This window comes from Tripterygium wilfordii, chromosome 12 (genome assembly GCF_013401445.1).
Source record: "Tripterygium wilfordii isolate XIE 37 chromosome 12, ASM1340144v1, whole genome shotgun sequence".
NCBI lineage: Eukaryota > Viridiplantae > Streptophyta > Magnoliopsida > Celastrales > Celastraceae > Tripterygium > Tripterygium wilfordii.
In genome coordinates this window covers 4633713-4654356 of record NC_052243.1, presented here as the reverse complement: position 1 = coordinate 4654356, position 20644 = coordinate 4633713, and the positions used below count along the sequence as shown (strand labels likewise).

The window sequence follows — 20644 nt, the reverse complement described above, 5'->3', positions numbered from 1 at the left end:
TTTTGGAGCTGCTAGTTTTTGTGCAGGGTTGAAGTTGTTCGCTACTGCATAATAGCTATTTTCTGAACAAGGTGTCGGACACTCTTAGAGGGGTATAGCGCAGCGGAACACACAAAAATTAAACACCTCAAATCCCGTTAAATCGGCAAACCCAACCGGGAGTAAAAGGCCGAACCACCACAAGCAATAATCAATCACATAAGGAAGTAAATCGAATAGAGGGCAAAAAAAGACACCGGGATTTACGTGGCTTGGTAGGTTCTGATATACCAAACTTACGTCCATGGGGTTGTACGAGTACTCCACTAGATGTAGAAATCCGAGCCTCTTGTACAACCTCTAAGTTTGCTCCACTCAAGGTTTGATCAATTCCCCTTGAGAAACCCATAAGAATCACCCATGTGCACTCAAGATTTATCTCACCAAACTCTCCTCTTCGAATCATATACAATTTGTTGTTGGCCTTTAGTTTTCTCTTCTTCGAACCCCCTTTTTCTAAGAGTCTAAGCTTATCCTCTGTTGAATTTGAGCCAAGCAAGAGGGTATTTTCGGTATTGCGAAAAAAGATTAAAATAAGAAGAAATGTCACAATTATTACTTATCTTATTTTATAAACTTTTCATTTTTAGTATTATTTATCGTACTTTCAAAAATATAATTAATAGATAATCTAAAAAAAATTCTAAGGAAACCGTTTAACTTTGCTCATCTTGACATAAAATCATATGTCTGCTCTTGACGACCCCTCTTATATTACATCATGGCTTCACCCATGTCTGTTATCACGTAGCAATACTTGTAAATTTGGGATATTTCAATTTTCTAACTTTAATACAAGCACAAACCTATTGGGTATTTTACATTTGAGTTGACTACACAAGTTGGGTCATTTTCGTTTTGAAAATTTATTCATTCATTATGTTGTAAGTTGGACAATAAAAACAATTATACACTTTTTCTGTTTGTTGGAAGCCACAATTATTTTGTAGGATGTGCACTGATTAAATTTATTCGGCACGTGGACAGAAATTCAGACCTTATAAATGACAGAAAGTCAAACAACACCCTAAAAAAACAGAGACGAATTCACTAACGGGATTCTTGGAAAAAAGAAATTTGTGCAATAAGAATAATGCACAGTATTAAAGTCTTATTATAAAAGTCTTTGATGGTGATTGAATAAATCTATCCGTGAGTATCGATCATATATATATATATATATATAGTCGTTATGGCATTCAATTTAAACTCCATTCCTATTTCTAGAAAAATATGTTACATCAACGATTGCCGTATTTATCATCTGAAAGACCAGTGTGTTTTGATATTTCGACTTTGAAAAAAAAAAGAAAAAAAAGAACAAGTCCGGATACACATACCACATGCCCCTAGTAATTACTAGTAGTTTCGATTCCAATGATGTTCTCATAAACTTGTATAATTGACTCCAAAATTTTGAGATAAATGCTCGGTTGATTATGACATTTTATAAAATGGAGCCCACATCCAACCTTTTAACGAGTATAATATCAGTTAGCAGAATCCCAAAACTAGAAGTGTCCCACAATTATTAAAAACAAAAATATTGGCATATGGGTGTACTCTTGGGGCAAAGCTAGGGGACTTGTTGGTTCAAGTGAAGGGTATTAGTTATATATTCGACTAGAAAGAAAGGGTATTATACTCAAGGGCAGAATTAGGAATTTATGTTAGGGGGACTGTTAAAAGTTAGTGGGGGTTCGGGGGCAGCACCCCCGGAAATTTTTTTAGGCTATTTACATTATACCTATTTAATTGGCAGTACAAGTTACTGAAATTAGTTGATTAGACATTTAGGCTTACTGTTAGTTGAGATTTTTAAGACGAACTTATGAAGAAACATGGTTACACACTTGCACCAATAAAAGAGAGTAGGTACAAAGTGTGTTTTTATTTAGGTGGCTTAGTGTATATTTAGGTATGAACATGTATATAATTGTATTTTTATTTATTTATGTATAATTATATAAGTATGTATGTATATGTATATGTATGTATGCATCCATATATATATATATATATGTGCGTGTATATATGTGTAAGTATATATATATATATAATTACCACACATTTGGGGGGCTACAGCCTAGTGTAGTCGCCCCCTAAATCCGCCCTTGATTATACTGTATGTTGACCGGTTCATTAACACAACATTGGTTTATAAGATTATTACTGATCCCTCCTAGTTCTCCCACTCGTTCCCAGCTACTTCAAGTGTGGGGTTGGGTCGAACGACCATTCAAACAAACATTAACGAAGAACTTTTTAAGTCCCTTGATATAATTGTTTCTTTCTCTTCTAAGATTCACAATATATGTAACCAAAACAAATTTGTTACGAATCTAACTTAATTGCTATCCTAAAAACACTGGGTGGTGGTAAGCATCAGGTTAGGCTATAATTGTGAGAGAGAGAGAGAGAGAGAGAAAAGTAAGCAATTTAGTATCTTTCACGCTGTTGTTTCGTTGGAGCCCCCAAACCCTAGTCAAAGGTAACTGGTAACATGTCAACATCTTAAACAGTAAGCTATTTAATATCTTTCACTTTCATGCTCTGCGGAAGCAACACATCAACCTCTTGGCGTTATATATACAATGATGATGTAATAGAGGGATGCCATATCACTTCTTTTGAGTTTCACATGTCTAATTTTATAATCTGTGGAAGAGGGTTTTAAAGCCATATGGAATTATGGATTATGTGAGCGGCAGTACATCTTGCATAAAGAAAATGCAGAGGATTCGTGTGGAACCTGATCCTGCGAACTAAACCAGCAACAGTTCACGTATTCATAGTGGCCACGAAATGTCAGGTATGTCTTACCTGACCAGAAATCGAATGCCTGAAGCATTCAGAAAACAAGTTTAGGTTCCAAATTCCAATATTACTGTATTATAAATTTATAATCGATATGCATGTAACTCAATCAAAGAAGTCAAATTATGCAACATTTCTATTTTCTTTAATTGCATTCATAGTGCATTAGTTGGTGAGAAAATGGATTAAAGCTCCCGTCCTTATAGCAAAAGCTCTCATGTAACAATGATCTTATAAATTTTAGGAAAAACACGAATTCAACCTGCACTCAGAAGATACATGCCATCTTCAGTTATTTTTATGCCCGTGACCACACCATAATGAGCTGTTGCATGATCTTGACTACATCCCTGGATGTAATCTCTCCCTGACAAGTCCTTTGGCAGGAGTTCTATCAAGAAGAGAACTTTTTTCACTCTTATGACTGGATTTCCTTTGTGATATGCGTGACTTGGAAGGCAATTTTCTTGATGCGGAATCCTCAGAGAGTAAACATTGTCAAGACGAATCAAAAAGGTTATCCACAGATGGTAATAGATTCAGAGGTAAGCAGGAAGTACAGAAGCACAGAAAAACAAGTAACAACCAGAACTCCACAAGCATTACAACCTTTGCCCACCATTTTTGGCTGTGACGAATTCTGTAGCACAACATGAAAAATATGCAATTGGATGTAAATTACAATTGGCATGATCTTTATTAGTCATAGTATCATAACTTCAATTGCCAAGAAACTGGCTGTACTGGCAGTTTAGGAATATCTAGATAAGCATCTATAGATAGACGATCCATCAGCAGCATTCAAATTTTAATAAACAAAGGAAAATAACCTTTTAATTATAAGAAATTTACTACATATTCGAAGAAAATTGATCAACTGATTTGAGTTAGTAATACAAGAAGGATTGGCCAACTAAATATGCATTTTGTTGTAAAATGCAGACATGCTAAAAAAGAGTAAAAGAGTAACCTTGTTCATCGCAGAGCATGTTCGAATAGGTAGGCGTCTCCCAAGCTGGATCTGGGACTGATCTAGAACAAGAAAGCAGCCAGCACGTCTGATGTCCCAAAAACGTATCCCACCATCACATCCGCCGGTTACCAGAACCCACTACTCACTGGAAGTAGACCATTCTACTGTCATAACACCATCTACAATCAAAGAAATAAAATAGTATTCTTACCAACTCTTACAAGTAATGTCTTCTATGCCACAAAGGCACAAATAATAAGTAAATAAAAATGAGATTTGAAGGTTAAAGCAAATATGTAGCTTCAAGACCTTATGAAGAAATGAACCCACACAAAAATGAATTAGGTAACAATGAACAAAAAAAAAAAAACTTGGAATATTGGTAGTCCATAAAAGAAAAGGGGAAATTAAAAAAAAAAGAAAAGAAAAGAAAAAAGAAGCAAAAGTGTGCAGGACTTGGGCAATATGTCAATATAGTTCTCAGTGAGAAATCCATAGGGAGCAAAATCTCAATAGTGCCATAAGAGCATTCACAATGGGCTACTAGCAATTTAGCACTCCAAATACCTTGTATTTTGTGCACACTCCATTAGCTCAAGTGTTGTGCTACAATGGTGCACTCTTGATAGTAATATAGTATTGCAATGTTCATTCTCTCTCTTCCCCTCTCTCTCGGGTGGCACAAGTTAATTGGATAAGTGGATCCCGCAACCTGCATTATTCATCAACTAGAAAGTACTCCATAGATCAAGTGTGGGTTAAATAAATTGCCACATGTTTTGGAGTGTCAAATATTAACCATTGTGAGCATCTAGCACCCCATTTATAGAGAATATCATCTCAAGCACTCCAAACCATCTCATTGTGGATGCTCTAAGACAATTCAATAAAATTTTGACAAAAACAAAGAATAGTGTTTTGGTTGCACCCCATAATCATAAACTACTTTTGCTGCTCAACAATGTAATGAACAATCCTAGATATGAACCTTTGGGTCTTTCAGTTTTACATGCCGGGTTACGCTGGTGATTACACAACCAGTTAGACTTATTGCTACATTTTTTTTTTGATAAATCAGAATTTATTAGAAAAAAAAGAAATCCTCTTACAACCATCAATAACCTTAACAAAAAAGCACTAGCACTGGAGAAAAGAAAGACACAACAGGCGGAAAGATTCAAGGACATTAAAGAAGCCATGACACCATCAAATCTTGTCTACCAACCCCTTTATTGGCTAAGAAATCTGCCACACCATTTGCCTCTCTCCAAATGTGGACAAAATTCACTGCAGCAAAGACCTTAGTGAGATTAGTGATTGCATTACAATCCTGATCCATAGACCATGGATTGGAGGAACCCTTCTTGAGCCAGGAGACAGAGTTGCGAGAATCAGATTCCACAATGAGTTTCACCCCATTACTTGAGCCATGAGCTACTGACATCTCAAGGGCTTTCCTAATGGCCTTCATCTCAGCTGAAGTTGCATCAAGAGTTCCTATTGGGCCTAAGAAGATACACAAGAAATTCCCACTACTATCTCTTAAGACCCCACCAATTCCTTCCTTATCCAGCCTAGAGGAACCATCAGTATTCCATTTCAAGTAGCCAGTAGGGGGAGCAACCCAAATGGACACCGGCCTTGGAGCTTTATTAAGGAGAATCTTGAATTTCACCCCCTCGCTTGCTGCCATTAATTCTGGACCACTGTAAGGAATTGAAATGTTAATTGCTTTAAGCCATAGTCCATATCTGATGAATACTAAGTACAACACATTACTCCACTCTACTTCAGCATCATCAAAAATCACCTTGTTTCCTTCGGTTCATATTGTCCAAACCACAACAGCAAATATCATATACCAAACCCTTTTCTGATGCTGACCATGAGCAAAAGAAGGCCACTCTTTGAAGAGATTTGAGATTGAACTTGGAGGGCACCAGCTGAAACCCCACCAACTTGTAACATGATACCATAAAGAGGAGGGACCATGGTAGTGTAAAAGCAACTGATCGAGGGTCTCTGGAACAAGTTGGCAGAAAGGGCAATGATTGACTTCCACAATCCCAAGCCTAGAGAGCTTCTCCCTAGTATTGATCTTCCCACCAAGTACTGGCCACAAGAAGAACTCAACTTTGGCGGGAGCCCAACCATTCCAAACCTTGGTAAGAGAATCTTCAAGAGCTGGGAACTCATAAATAGCTGCTGCTTGGGTGAGGGACTTAACTGTGAAAATCTCATTGCTGGCATACCTCCAAATTATTCTATCATTTTTATAAGGACAAATCACTATGCTGCCATATTGGTCCTCTAAGATGAGAGGCTCTAAAGTCTTAGTTATGATTCAATAAAATTTCTACAGAGAAGTCAGAATGTGATGACATTCCTGATATGGAGACAGTTCAACATTAAATCGCCCAAAATAGCCGATAATCATATATAAATACAATGTCAAAAAGATATTTCCCCAAAATTATCAGCATACCACGATGACCAGATAGCGTGTGAGCGAATGCACCGGAAGCAATATCACAAAGACGAACTTGAACATCTTCAGTTCCAGCAGCTATTAGCATGTGGGATGTTGCCAACAAAGACCTGGCAGCTCTATGAACTTTTGCCGGCATTTTGAAGTTCACTACCGCCTGTAATGTCAATTAAAGAAAATTTAGGAATGTAAAACCATATACGTGATCAAAAGCATGCATGGAAGACCATATTAAGCCTGATGAGCATCAATACCTATGTAGTTTTTGTATCCCATACTTTTATGTAATGCTCATATGAGACTGTAATGAACAGCGCCCCGCGTCTATAGGATACCATATGGCAGAGGATATAGCATATTTGTGTCTGTGTTCATGTTTCTTGTCAACGGCAGAACAGTGCTTCGCAATAAGGCCACCGCCTTCATAATCTGTAGCCCTTTGAACGTCATAAACAGCTGCTGACGCATCTGACAAACCAGATAACAAATATCGCTCCTCTGTCAAATCAACCTGATTTCATGGTCAGATAGTAGGACTCTAGAGCTAGTTAACAGAAGACACATCCGCTTTTGTTTTCTTTTATACTTTAAGCAACAAAATGCACTGTAGGATCTCGGGAGAGAAAATATAGGGAGTTTTACATTGAACATAACACACGCTCAAAATTAAGCTAGTGACATACAAGGGGAACATTTTTATCCTAAATATGTAGTTCATAATAGAGTTTCAAACTTGTTGGAATAGGTTAGCTACTGTATCTATCTCTTCATATGCCCTTCAAACCCAGAAATTTTGTACTTATATCGCAAAAAAAGTTCTGTATTAACCAACATATATACTTGAATTATGCGCTCCAATAACCAGAACTTTAAATCCAAATTAAGTCAACCTTCCTTTTCCAGAACAATTAATGCCCCAATTACGAGGTAAAAGAAGTGAGCAGGAGATACATAATTTACTAAGTAGACTGACATAGAAGTGCCCTTCTTGAGTTCAATTTTACAAATCACAAAAGCAACACCAGATCATCAATTGATTGGATACACGAATGATGGGCGCATATCGATAAGCAAGTGAATAAAAGGAACAACATAATCTGAGCAACAAATTCCATGCATAGAAGAGAAGAATTAATAGAACAAAACTTCTTTGAATGAAAACGAAGCCAAGGAAATCATTATTGTTAGTGATTGAAAGAACCTGAAGCGAATTGATGGCGCCTCTCTGAGAAGAGACGATGTCTTTGTAGTTAGAGAGCTGAAGAGTGCCGATACGACTAGATTGGACCCGATTACTGAACGAATTCGGGCGGATTTTTCCGACTTCTCTGTCCCCGACCTCCCTCCACATTCCCTGTGCATCTTCAGCCTAAGAATAAACTTCGTTCCCGATCACTGCCCCCCCCCCTCTCACTCTCACTCTCACTCTCACGCACCATTGTTCAACACGGCATTTGCATCGTGCCACGTCATAATTGAGAGAACGCCTCGACTAAGATCCTAAACGGTGCGTTTAATTGACAAAAAGAAGACGGAGCAAATACGATGCATTGAATAGTGGAAAGCATTGATATTTCCAGACAAGGTGTGGAGGATAGTGACTTGTGGGAGAACAGAAAATTGTGAAGCATTCTTGATGTTCATAAATTAGGTGCTTAGGATCTCAAAATTCTTAAATCTTCTAGCTCATGAATATGTCTGCTTCCCTGGCTAATGCAGGAGCTCATGCATGCATATAAAAAAGGGTACACGAGAATTCGTTGATCAGTGATCAGCTACAAGTCTACAACTAAGTTCCATTTCATATAGCCCCCTCTAATACTGATTCGTGCATCTTCAAAGGCACTATCTCAGTGGAATGCGTGGTGTTTCACTTACCCAGGTGGTACAATTTGTTGCTGCTGGTGTCGGACACCATTCCAAGGAGTCTGGGCAGGTCGTAGGATTTGTTGCTGCTGGTGTCCGGACACCATTACAAGGGATGCGGAAGTTACCGTCCGGACAGCTGGAGCCCAGTCTTTCTTTTTGGTAGACAGAACACAATCTTTCCGGACAGAATTCAAAACTCTTTGTTTTTTGGGCTTTCTTCAATGGTTTTAGAGAGAGACAAAAACAAGGAGCGAGGAGAGCTTGGTGAGATCAATCTTGAGTGTACAAGGGTAATTTCTTGTGGATTCCTCAAGGAGTATTGATTAAAGCTTGGGTAGAGCAAACTTGGAGGTTTACATTAATGTTCTTGAGGAAGAGGTTTACATTACCAAATGGTTGCTGACTTGCTGTAAGTGTGTCATTCATTTCTGTTTGCATCACTGGATGTGGTTCCCCTCACGTCCTCGACAAAGAGGAAGGAAAGATGATACTTGCGGGGATTTGATGTCATGTAAGCGGGTTGATTGCCCATAAGTTGAGAAATCGGTTCAATTAACTAGTTTGAAACAAATTCGAACTTCTCCAACTATTAAGTTGCAACGTTTGAACTCTCATTGACTAAAATGAATTTTGGAAAATCTTTCGGTGATGAAAAGTGTTTAATAAACTAGAGTTTAATAAACAAGTGAGTTAAGTTTATGATAATTCACCAAACCCCTCGAGAATCATGGATTCAAATATTTAATTGCACTATATATAGTTGCGTACCTTATGTTTTGGATGGAGGATTCGAACAATATATAGTTTATAGATGGCATCAACATGCGTGCGTGCATGTTGATGACAACGTACAATTAGGTCAATGACCAGATTAACCTAATTTCTCATATTGATGATTCCTTTTTCCTAAGTTGTGCTGTTTTCACTCACAGTTTGGTGATGAATCACACAAATGGTTCTTGGACTTGCCTCCTCAAGCTGATCTCATTTTGAACTAGTTGTCTGTATGAGAAATCACTTCACCACAAGATAGTCATTAAACCCTCAAATAAAAAAAAATGGACAATCTTGAGCCAAATCCTATTTTTCGAAAACAAAGAAAGATTCAGAAAGTAAGAATTACACATGGATAGGTGCAGAGGTTCATTGGAAGCTGTTCTAACAAATGGAGTTGAGTGACGGGTGTTGCGATAGTAAAGGAATCCTTACATCACAACTTTTGAAAGGCTAAAATAAAGGATAAAACCTGCAATATCTCACTAGACTATCTCAGTATAATCGTTACCTGTAGTGAATGTATGATTTCTTGAATGAAAATGAAAGCATCTTAGGGTCCGTTTGGTATATTGTTGTGCAATGGTATTGGGAATTCAATGACCAGTAATCATAGTGGAAGTAAGATTAGCTTGTTTGGTTGGTAAACTTAAATTACAATGCATTATGTATTAATTTTCAAAAATACCGTTAAAAATAAAAATACATATATATTAAATTATTAAATATTTATTATTATTTTTTATGAATGGATAAAACCCCCACCCATGACTACTGGACAGCAACACTAATTGAAGTTTCACAAAACCAAACCATTATGCACACTAGTACATGCATGCCAACATGGGTTATGGTCTCTCTAATAACCTAAATCAACCCATTTATGTCCCTAATAATTTACACTTACAAAACATGTCAAAAAAAGAAAAAGAAAAAGAGATTGACTTTTCAACCCAAACCCATCATGAACTCAAAACTTGTTAACCAAAATCTATCACACAAGGGGTTAATTAATTCTTTAACCCCAATACAAAACCCAAAAAAAAGATGAAAGAAGAGTGAGTTCAGATCCTTAATTTCACCAGCTCTTTTGATGTCCATGGTTATGCAGCAACAATTTGTCTTTCACAGCTCCTGAATTGCTGTTCTTAGGAGAAAATAGCCCATCAATGGCCATCTTATTCTCACTGTATCTTCTTACATACATCTTATTATTCTTTGTATGCCTTTTTGAATCAGAACTAGTCAAGGTAGGCAATATGTACCATCCAAGAGAGGTGCAGAGTATTGCAAAAGATCTCCCAAACAGAGCCAATAAGAGCAAAATCAGAATTATTGCCACTGGGAGATAATAACAAGGATGCCTCCATTTCTGTAATCTTGGAGCAGTACTCCATAATCTCCATTTAAGCCTCCTCTGCTCCATCTCTTTTGGTTCCAGTTTTGATTGCTTGATTTCTTCAACTGCTGTTGTAATTATTGGCTCTGTTCTAACCTTTTGATCTGGGATTTCTGAATCATGCTTAGCTTCTCTGTTCTTATTGGGTTTCTTCTTCTTATCTTTCTCTGTCTCTGTTTGTTTCTCCTTCAGTTTAACAACAATTGGAATACAATCATTGTCATTGGAGTAAACAAACCTGACAAAAGAAACATCTTTTGGATCCACTTGTGAGTAAATCCTCTGCCTCTTCTCCTCCAATTCAGCTAGAAGTGCAGAGAACTTGTCGAGCCCACAAATCGAATACGGGTTCTTGCTATCCTTGTTATTGTTTCTGCTCTTATTGCAAAAGCTGCGCTGGGGACTGATTGTTTTTCTTGGTGTTGAAGGAAGACTACTCCATGGTTTCTCTTCTCTCTCTTCTTGAGGAAAATTGCCACTGCCACAGGCACAGATGAAAGGACTCATGACCATACTTCTGAATTTGAATCAGTTTTTGTTTTGTTTGTGTAGAGAGAGTATTAATTGTTTGGAGAAATTTTAGGGGGTTTGACATATAGAGGAGGGGAGAGAGAGAGAATGGTGATGTATAAGGACGTGATGAGAAGACAAAATCCAATGCCAAGCGTTGTCAAATTTGAGGTTTGACAAGAAAGGCAAGACATAATAGCATAGAACCTTCTAACAATATATGTTAATGGAATAATTATATTATTCATTAACACATTTAACTTGTTAATTATAACCTCTCAAATTCAATGGGAGACATAAAGTCCCACATTAAATAATTGAGGAAGTAAATATCACTTAATAATAGAGAACACACTAATTGGTTATTGTGTTGGGCTTGGTTATGGTTCCAACCCACATACGTAAGAAAGTAAGGAAAGAGGTGTTGTTGGTGGGGGTTCGGGCTAACCATTCAAGTGAAGGTTCGAGTTAGCCATAGGACTTAGTCGAGATGTTGTATCCTCGTGATGTAGGACTAATTTTGCTATATTTGCAATAAAACTGCTTACTAGGATTGAAAAACACTCCGTTGTCAGAATTGAACGAAATTCGACCGAGTGACTCGGATCGACTTGGTGAACTATACTAGTCACTATGCCTCTATCCCCACCCTAGTTTTGTGAAATTTCATTGTTTAGGGCCTTAAACGGACCACTTTATGATTTAGGGGTACTACAGTAATTTTACATTTTTCTTCTTTTTAGAGTTGTAGCTATCCCTAATGGTGATTAACTTTTGATTTTATGAAAATATATTGAAAAATCCTTGAGAGTTTCCTCTCAAATCAAGTGGATTTCAATGTTCTTTGTTGATTAAACGTTGATTGGATCTTCGTTGTTGTTTTCGCCTGCGTTACCTCGAGAGGAGTCGAGCCAAGAAAATTCTGATGTACCAATTCATTTTGTATTTTCCATTATTATTGTAATCCTGCACGAACAGTTTCTGTGTCATTTGAATTATTGTAGAGGAGGTGGCTACACCATTCTTTTATGAGGATAACTTATCATGTACGTGAAAATAGTTGAACTATTCAACTATCCTTGCAATTTAATCGCATACATACAAACATCTACATTTGCTTGGAGAAAGGTGAGATGACCCACTAACAACCAAGGGGTAACCGACACCCATCTAAAGCAGGCCCGTTCTTACTCACGCATGGGTGGCCACCTGCCCATGGACCGGCTGTAACCAAGGCCCCAGATACAAACATCTACATTTGCTTGGAGAAAGGTGAGATGACCCACTAACAACCAAGGCCCAACCGACACCCATCTAAAGCAGGCCCGTTCTTACCCACGCATGGGTGGCCACCTGCCCATGGGCCGGCTGTAACCAAGGCCCCAGTCAGGCCCAAAGGCCCCCTGGGCCCGCCCTCCTGAAAACCTTGGCTACTAGGGAGGGAGGGTCATCCCACCTAAATACTACATTGGCACGCCCACATCTTCCGATGTGGGACATGACAATACCCTCCCCTTCTAAAGACCACCTAAATACTACATTGGCACGCCCACATCTTCCGATGTGGGACGTGACAAAAGGGACATGGAATAATATTAAATATGTGAATGATTGAAGATTAAAGATTGAAAATTTTTCTTACTACAATAATCAATTTGGGTATAGGTTTTTTTTTTTTTTTTTGAAAGGGATTTGGGTATAGTTAGTTGAGCGGTAATGTGAATTTTTTTCCTTTTATAATAAGAGGGTCCAAGAGTTTGTTATTCCTTTAAGAATGTATGTTGTAGTTCCCTCAATAGGTTTGGTTTAGACTTGGACCCATTTAGTATGATATGTGTTTATCTAACTTCATACCTGATTAGGACTTGAATCTGCTTACCCACATTTTCATTATGAATTGGAACTGGATATATACATTATTGATTTGATTAGGACTCGACCCGATTAAAAGTTTCTGATTATTCATATTAGGATTTGCAATTGCAACATAGATGTTCAATAGAATTTTTTTTAAAAAAAAAAAAAATTGTAATGAAGAATGACTTCATACAAATTTGCCCTTTAAACATTTCGATATGGGTCTACGACCCTCACATAGAAATTTATCGCTTGACAAAAGGATAAGTTGAGTTAAAATCCAACGCGTACCATCATAGTAGATATTTGATAGATCAGGGGCATGTGATATTGGACCAGTTTATGTGGCTAATGGAGAGTTGGTAGGGTAAAAAAATGTGAAGTCTTTTTCTTAATTTGCAAATAATTAACAAAAATCCATTTCAGGGGGTTTGTTGACTTTGAGCTCCACATCCAACTCAAGATTTATCTCTTGTAGACAGATAAATCATAAATGTTAGTAGTATATTTATAAAACTTCATTTAATCGATCCTGCTAGCATCACCAATATTTCTACCCACCTTTTCTTCTTGAGATGCCACTGGTAGGGTTAGTTGTTAGATAATATATATTTATTTATTTAATTTATAAGTTACGGACGTCCGCACCTTTCTATATATATTATAATCATGAGACATTCTTGTTAAGATGAATGTAATCCATAAGATATTGTTGTTAGGGATTTGGAAGATTTGGACAAAAACCTAACACCAGCAATTTTGGTATGCCTGGATTGGACAAGTTGATATGTTTAGGTATGCCTGGAATGGACAAGTTGATATGTTTAACTATATCTTCTTTGACAAAGCCAATGACAGATTACGTGGGAGATAATGAAAGATTGAAAATCTAATGAAGAAAAAAAAAAACAAACCAAAATGTCTAATCTTGCTTATTACAAGGCAGCAGACTTTGCATTTCTTTGTTTTTTTTTTTTACCAAAAACGACATCATACAAGTTTGTCCTCTAGACATCTGATTCAAGTATAAACTCAAATCATCAATCCCGCGCACACAGAAATTTTCTACCTAAGGATAAGGTAAATTGGATCAAAACCCAATACGTAATTACAAATATATTTTTTCAGCGACAAATCGAATTCAAAATTTTCCGAGCTACTAATTGCAACAACGGAATAGTAATGCAATGATGATGTTGGACTTAGCTTCTGTGTTTAATTTTCATATCAAGATGTAATTATGCAAATAAAGAAGTTTAGACAGAATCAAAATCACGCAGTTAATGATTTCTCTTAATTAGTCTTCTCTATGCGTAAGAATCATAGATTTTATTTTTATAGAGAAGAATCATGGAGACTAGTCAAAGGATTTGAAATTCTTAAACCAATGCCTGAATCAGCTCACAACGTCAAGTTGGAGAAGTACACCAAGGATGAGTACAAGGGTTGATGTTATCTAGCAGATAACTTCTATGACAGCCTAGTGGTTTGGGATCGAACCTTATGAACCAGAAATATTATGAATTTGATTTTCGTTGGGTGTAATATTATGAATTTAATTGGTGGTATTACATAAACCACACTTGGGAAGGAAAAAAAAAACCATCTGACTTTTTTTGCACATCTAAAATTTCCATAAACATCTAGAAAGTAGCACCTTTAACAAAATAACATTAATTTTACTTATAAGATAATCTATAGTATTGTTCAAGCAATCATATGTACCTTGCAAGCAATGACTTGAAGAATCAACAAGAAAAAAATTCATAAAACAATAAACTAATCAACATATCCCTCAATTACATTTTGAATATATATATGCGTGTGTGTCTTTAATAGAAAATCATATCTGAGCCATTGATTTGATCTAATGGTTGGGAATGGTGTCCTTATTTTGTGAACTTATTATGTAAAACCTGTATATATATATAGGATAAACATACATTATGTTTAGGTGAGTATCAACTAACCTCAATGGGCTGGTGCAACAACGACTATCCTCAACGAATGTAACAACAACGACTATCCTAAACTTTAAACACTACATTACTCCAACAATTGTGTAGTCATGTATTTTACTATAATTATTATAATTAATTTAAAGAGAGATCAACAATTTCTCAATAAAAAAATCTATAAAATTAAAAAAGTACTGCATGTACCGTGGATATTACACTAGTACTATGGAACTAGGCCGAAACTACTTGCGCATGGTCTCTGTTTTGCTGTAGAAATAATAAGGGTATATTATGTTTGTTTTCTGTTTATCTATTTTTTTCCGTTTCCAAACTTTTTTAAAGCAATTTTTTGATACCCGTGTTTTCTAAAATTGACAATCAAAAGTGTTTTTGGGGTTGTTTTCTGTTTTTCAAAAAATAAAATGTACCCAATAATTTTCTCACACCAGAGTGTTTGAGTTCTCCAAACCCAGTTTATATATATATATAGAAAGAAAAAAAAAACAACAACCATAATTTCTTACTTTTTTCTCAAAATACCTTGATGAGTATAAAATATAAACAAAACAAATTTCACCATACAATATACAATCTGTAGGCTCGTGATTAGTGGAATTTGTCAATTTGAATACAAAATCTTCTAGAATGCAATTCTATCATGAAATTGATTAACGGACGATCACTACCATTAATTAATTCGTTGATTACATTTGGTTCTCTTTGTTATTATTTGATTGGATAATGTTTGAGACCCACGAAAAGTGACCTCTGAAATACCTCTCATTTAATATGGAGTGTTGGATAAGAAATGAGCTCTACATGTTTGTTTTTAATCAATAACTATTTTAATGTCACGTAAATTTGAGGGACTTTTGGAAGATCATATTTTGGGGTCTCTAGCATTGTACTTATTTGACTACTAATCCCTTAAGTCTTAATATATTCTAGAAGCATATGCAACGCCGTCTATCATGTTCTGGCTATAAAGTCTAGTCTAGTGAAAATTGTTTCAAAGTCATCGTTTAATAGTCAGTCAATTCAGATTTTTCCAGCACAATCAAGTACGTACATTGAAACTCAAGTCAACCGTTCCTTATCACCTTGGTATATAAGACGATTCTCGTCATTTAATTCCGTTCACATTGTCGCTTGGGTACCATAGTGGGATCCCGCGGGGAAGACCAGTGAACTATGCACTCGATCCCAAACCGGTTCACTAAAAAAATTTGGAAAATTTTAGAAAAATCATATAAACACGTAGTATTTAACATAACGAATTCAATATTCTTCATCTTTTACTCCTATCTCACAACTGAAATAAGAGAAGATGATCGATTCATCTAGGCTAGCAGTGTTGAGCTATGCCGCTATTTCTCCGTTTTACAATCTTAATTATGTTTGGCTTAATTAAGTTTATTTATCTCTTTCTGTGACACGATGTAGTATCATGTGGTATGTGAAGCTCTGTTGTTTTGGTCTTCTAGTTGTTTATAATCTTAATTATGTGTGGCTTAATTAAGTTTATTTATTTCTTTCTATGACACGACGTAGTATCATGTGGTACGTAAAGCTTTGTCGTTTTGGTCTTCTAGTTGTTTAATATAGTCTTGCTAGGGCTCGTTTTGCCCCCAAAGTGTTTTTCCCTCTGTTGACACAAAAAATGGCCCAAGATGGAAATGAATTGCAGGTCTGCCAAGGCTTATAATTTCCTACACTAATTTGAATGAAATGCACCGAATGTAAATTAAACTTCTATCTAGACAATTGAGCGAATTATCTTGGGGCCTCAATAGTTCTAGATTCCCCAATTCTATTATAGTGCATTTTGTTGAGATTGAAATGAAAATAAATAGATAGAAACGATAGTTGGTATTGAAATTTGACAAAAAATATTTGTAAAATACAAAGTAGTTTGGAATGAACTACATAATGTCTGCTCGAAATTAACAAGAAATTGAAAAGCAATTGGAATGCTAGAAAATGTCTTCAGGCTTGAGTTTTTGAGTTTGTCTTGTTCTTCTTTTCTCATCTATCTGTCCACCAGCTTTTATATGTCTTGTTTTGCACGAAAATCTCCATTACCCATTATCTTGCTGCAGTTATACCTTCATTTGTACCATATTTTGTTAGTTAGAAGCTACTACCACATTCTCACATCAACTTTCATTTACTTCTTTCATGTACTGTCACGTGGATCACCTTCCTCTAACTGCCACAAACTTCTTCCACTTTATGCGAGCCACTTCCAACACAATTCTACTTGGGCCATTATTCTTAGCAGTTGGGTTCATCTTCTTCAACAATATGAGCTTATAGGCTGTAACAATCCAAACCGTAATAGGTGTATGTGCTGCATATTGGTCCATGTGATTAGGCTGCACCACGGGCTTTGTACATGGTCTAAGCCCATTAGACCCAATATGTTTTTGGTGCCAGCACCCTCAATACTGCTTCTCTGTCCTGCCTCCTTGCTTCCGTCTGCTGTGTAACCAGTAGTTGATGCCCATATGAGAATTCGTGTATGACTGAAGGATAATCATAATATGACCAAAAGAATCACAAGAAATATCGCAATTCAAGTCGCATTATCAATATAAGCATCTATGAATATTCAATCGGTGCTTGAGGATTAAATATACTTTATCCAAGACATGAAGTTCCCCTGTTCTGTTTCATGCCCCCTTGTTCTCACGCCAAATAAACGACAACCAATTGCTCACTTTTCTAAGAGAAGCTTAAAACTGTGCCATGGTTTCATACTTTCATCTGTACTTCTGTAGGCTGTAGCTGATCCTTGAAGCTGCTGAAGTAAAAAATCTCAATCATCAACTACTGCAACCATCTTCCGACAATTCCAACAGTACTTGAGCAAAACTTTTTAAGCAATATCAGTCCATATTGAGCCCACTAGTAATAACAAACCCTTGCTCCCATGACCAAACATAAAGGGAAGCTGTATGGGCGGAAATTCGCATATCAGGCTTAATGGTAATCCAAGCCCAAACCGCCCTTCGCAAATGGCATGGCCTTCCTCACATACAAAAAGTAAAGGCGAAGAAAAAATTAGGGGCGTTCCGAGAATCGAACTCGGGACCTCTCGCACCCAAAGCGAGAATCATACCACTAGACCAAACGCCCTGTTGTTGTGGTTTGAAATTGAGATCCTATAATAACCAAGCCCATTGTGGAATGAATGCAATTATATGAGGTGGTCCACCTGGTTGTGTTTTTTTGCACATGGTCCTGGGACAAAGGTACTGTTTGATTATCTCATCACTGGTTCTTCCATCATTCAATGTTGCATGAATATTATTAGTACAGTACAGCACAGCTATCATGTGAAGAGCTTGGATTCCATTATTCTCTTCAACCCAAAAAACAACATTTCATTGGATGCCCAAGTTTCAACACTGCATACACTATTGGATGAGTAATTGATCGATTATGAGCTGTCAGCCATTTCTTTCATTTCAGAGTAATAATAATACTAATCGATTGCTTTGGAAGTTCCTTACAACCTCCATCATTTCCCTTCACATGATGTTATTTTATCTTCACCAAATCATGCCTATGCTTATGCTTATGCTTAGAAAGGAAGAATATATGATATTATTGAGAGTTGAGAGTTCAGACTTCTTGTTGTAGAATAGTATAAGATTATCAAATGTGGAAAGATGAGGGTTGCCAGCCAACAATGAGCAGACAAAGTCATGGGCCACTCAAAAATATCTATGCAGTTGACAGAGAAGAAAAAATAATGTCAGATTCTGGCACATATGGTCCCTGGTGGACCATTCATTCAGACTTTTGAAACATTGCTTCAGATCCAATTGTGCCCGTCTATGTTTACATGACAGAGGATAATATACACTATCTTATACTTTTAGTTTAGAATGGATACCCAACATTTAACAAATCAGTTTTGTTTGGGATATGGTGCAGTTTTGACTATGATAACTTTCTTGTAAATACGAAAGGTTGCAAGTTCAACTCTCACGCTCAGCAGAATTTTCTTGCATGGGTCAAAGGCGCATGAGAGGCTTTGTAGATTTTCCTCTCCTTCGTGTATTTTGGTATCAATAAGTCAGCATAGGTTTCGGCCCGATCTTGTTATCCAAATTGAGGCCTGTTCTCCATCCATTTCATGAAATGATAGGAGCTGACAAGGAATGTGAGGAAAAACAAAACTTTGAGAAGGGTAGTTAGATGCTTCGAAAGATGGACCAAATGATTGTAAAACACTACTCAAATTAAATATTAGGTGGCAAGTATATCTCTGCTTTTGGTCTTTTTTATCTCCTGCAACCTACATTTCTCCAACCCCCCACTTTTTTATTAATCTCTTCTCCTTCTCCTTCCCATACCTTTAGTGACAATAGTGGTGCTTGAACACAGCAAGAGAAGTGGAAGCCATGGCATTTGCAGGAACAACCCAGAAATGCATGGCCTGTGACAAGACTGTGTATCTTGTGGATAGGCTAGCTGCAGATAACCGTGTCTACCACAAAGCCTGCTTCCGCTGCCATCACTGCAAAGGAACTCTCAAGGTAATCTCCTCATTTTAGTTTTCCTTCTCAGTACAACTTTCAATCTTTTGGAGCTTGATCTATCCTACAATCTACAGCAGCGCTACTAAATCTTGAGTCCTGCTGCATAACACACATTTTAGCATCTATATTCATATCAATAGTGGTTTACATGAATCAGTGAGAAGTTGAAAAGATTAAAACAGTGCTATGCTATCTATATATATAGATCAGGCATGAACAGAGGAAATGAAACTTGAGTACCCAATTTCACCTCTATATTATTCTTATGTGTGTTTTGATCTGAGTTGAGGAAAGTTTCATCCATCATCTGTTCTGTTCTGCACAATTCTAATGACAGATGAATCTCTCTGCAGCTTGGGAACTACAATTCCTTTGAAGGAGTCCTGTATTGCAGGCCACACTTTGATCAACTCTTCAAGAGGACTGGTAGTCTGGACAAAAGTTTTGAAGGTAACAAAAACCAAAAAAAAATAAAAATCAGATACACTCCTAATTAACTTGGTTTAATAATACTTCATAGCAGCTAGTTATTTGTTTCTCTCTGAATTTTCTGTCTAGGGACACCAAAGATTGCAAAACCAGAGAAAATTGTAGATGGAGAGGTAATTCTCAAAGTTACTGATGTTTGTCATGAGTTTCTGATACCTGAACACTGCTGATATTTAGCTGTTTTGGACAGAAACCTGCAGTGACTAAAGCCTCAAGCATGTTTGGTGGAACCAGAGAGAAATGTTTTGGCTGCAAGAACACTGTTTATCCCACTGAGAAGGTAAACACATTGCAATGCTAACTCATCAAAGCTCTAGTTTAGATTAGTACATGAACCTTTTTTGTTTTTCTGGTAACGTGAAACTCACTCAACTACCCACCGGACAACTGACTTGGTAAATCTCATCTTTCTTTCCAGGTTTCAGTGAATGGGATCCCTTACCACAAGAGCTGCTTCAAATGTAGCCATGGAGGGTGTGTGATTAGCCCATCCAACTACATTGCTCATGAAGGGAGACTATACTGCAAACACCACCACAATCAACTCATCAAAGAGAAAGGTAACCTAAGCCAGCTTGAAGGTGACATTGACAAAAATCAAGTGGAGTAAAGAGAAATTCCTGCAGAATCATATACCTACCTGTCTCTTCTTTCCAACTTCTACTCTCTTTGGACACTGCTGTCACCATCATTTTGCTTTTGAAATTTATGATTTACTACTTGCCAAACGATTTACGCTTGCAAGTCATATGAGTGTATAAGCTATTTGTTAGTATAATGTGTTAATGTTGCAGTTGTGGACGCTCAGATGGAATGCCAAAACCTATTTGTTTCTGGGATTTACTCTTTGAAGTTTGTGTATATTTGTAACTTTCTAGTGATTTTTTTTATTTGGAAGTTACATATCCCTATCACTGAACA

General features: G+C 36.8%; 2 protein-coding genes, 1 non-coding gene and 1 pseudogene across 3 annotated transcripts; 1 reads left to right on the top strand and 3 right to left on the bottom strand.

The window, feature by feature from the left end:
* Positions 1–3718: 3718 nt before the first annotated feature.
* Positions 3719–7717, bottom strand: LOC120010639 (annotated as a pseudogene).
* Positions 7718–9669: 1952 nt separating this feature from the next.
* Positions 9670–11011, bottom strand: LOC120011158. The gene has a single exon (XM_038862223.1). The coding sequence runs from the start codon at positions 10870–10872 to the stop codon at positions 10039–10041; it is 834 nt and encodes a 277-aa protein (XP_038718151.1). The 5' UTR covers positions 10873–11011; the 3' UTR covers positions 9670–10038.
* Positions 11012–17750: 6739 nt separating this feature from the next.
* On the bottom strand, positions 17751–17822 carry TRNAP-UGG. Its single transcript has one exon. It is a non-coding gene; the product is annotated as a tRNA-Pro (tRNA).
* A 1147-nt stretch (positions 17823–18969) lies between these two features.
* On the top strand, positions 18970–20566 carry LOC120011475 (LIM domain-containing protein WLIM1-like). Its single transcript, XM_038862600.1, has 5 exons — positions 18970–19231; positions 19588–19684; positions 19793–19836; positions 19914–20003; positions 20142–20566. Exons 1-5 carry the CDS (start codon positions 19097–19099, stop codon positions 20331–20333), a joined length of 558 nt encoding a protein of 185 aa, XP_038718528.1. The 5' UTR covers positions 18970–19096; the 3' UTR covers positions 20334–20566.
* Positions 20567–20644: the final 78 nt, after the last annotated feature.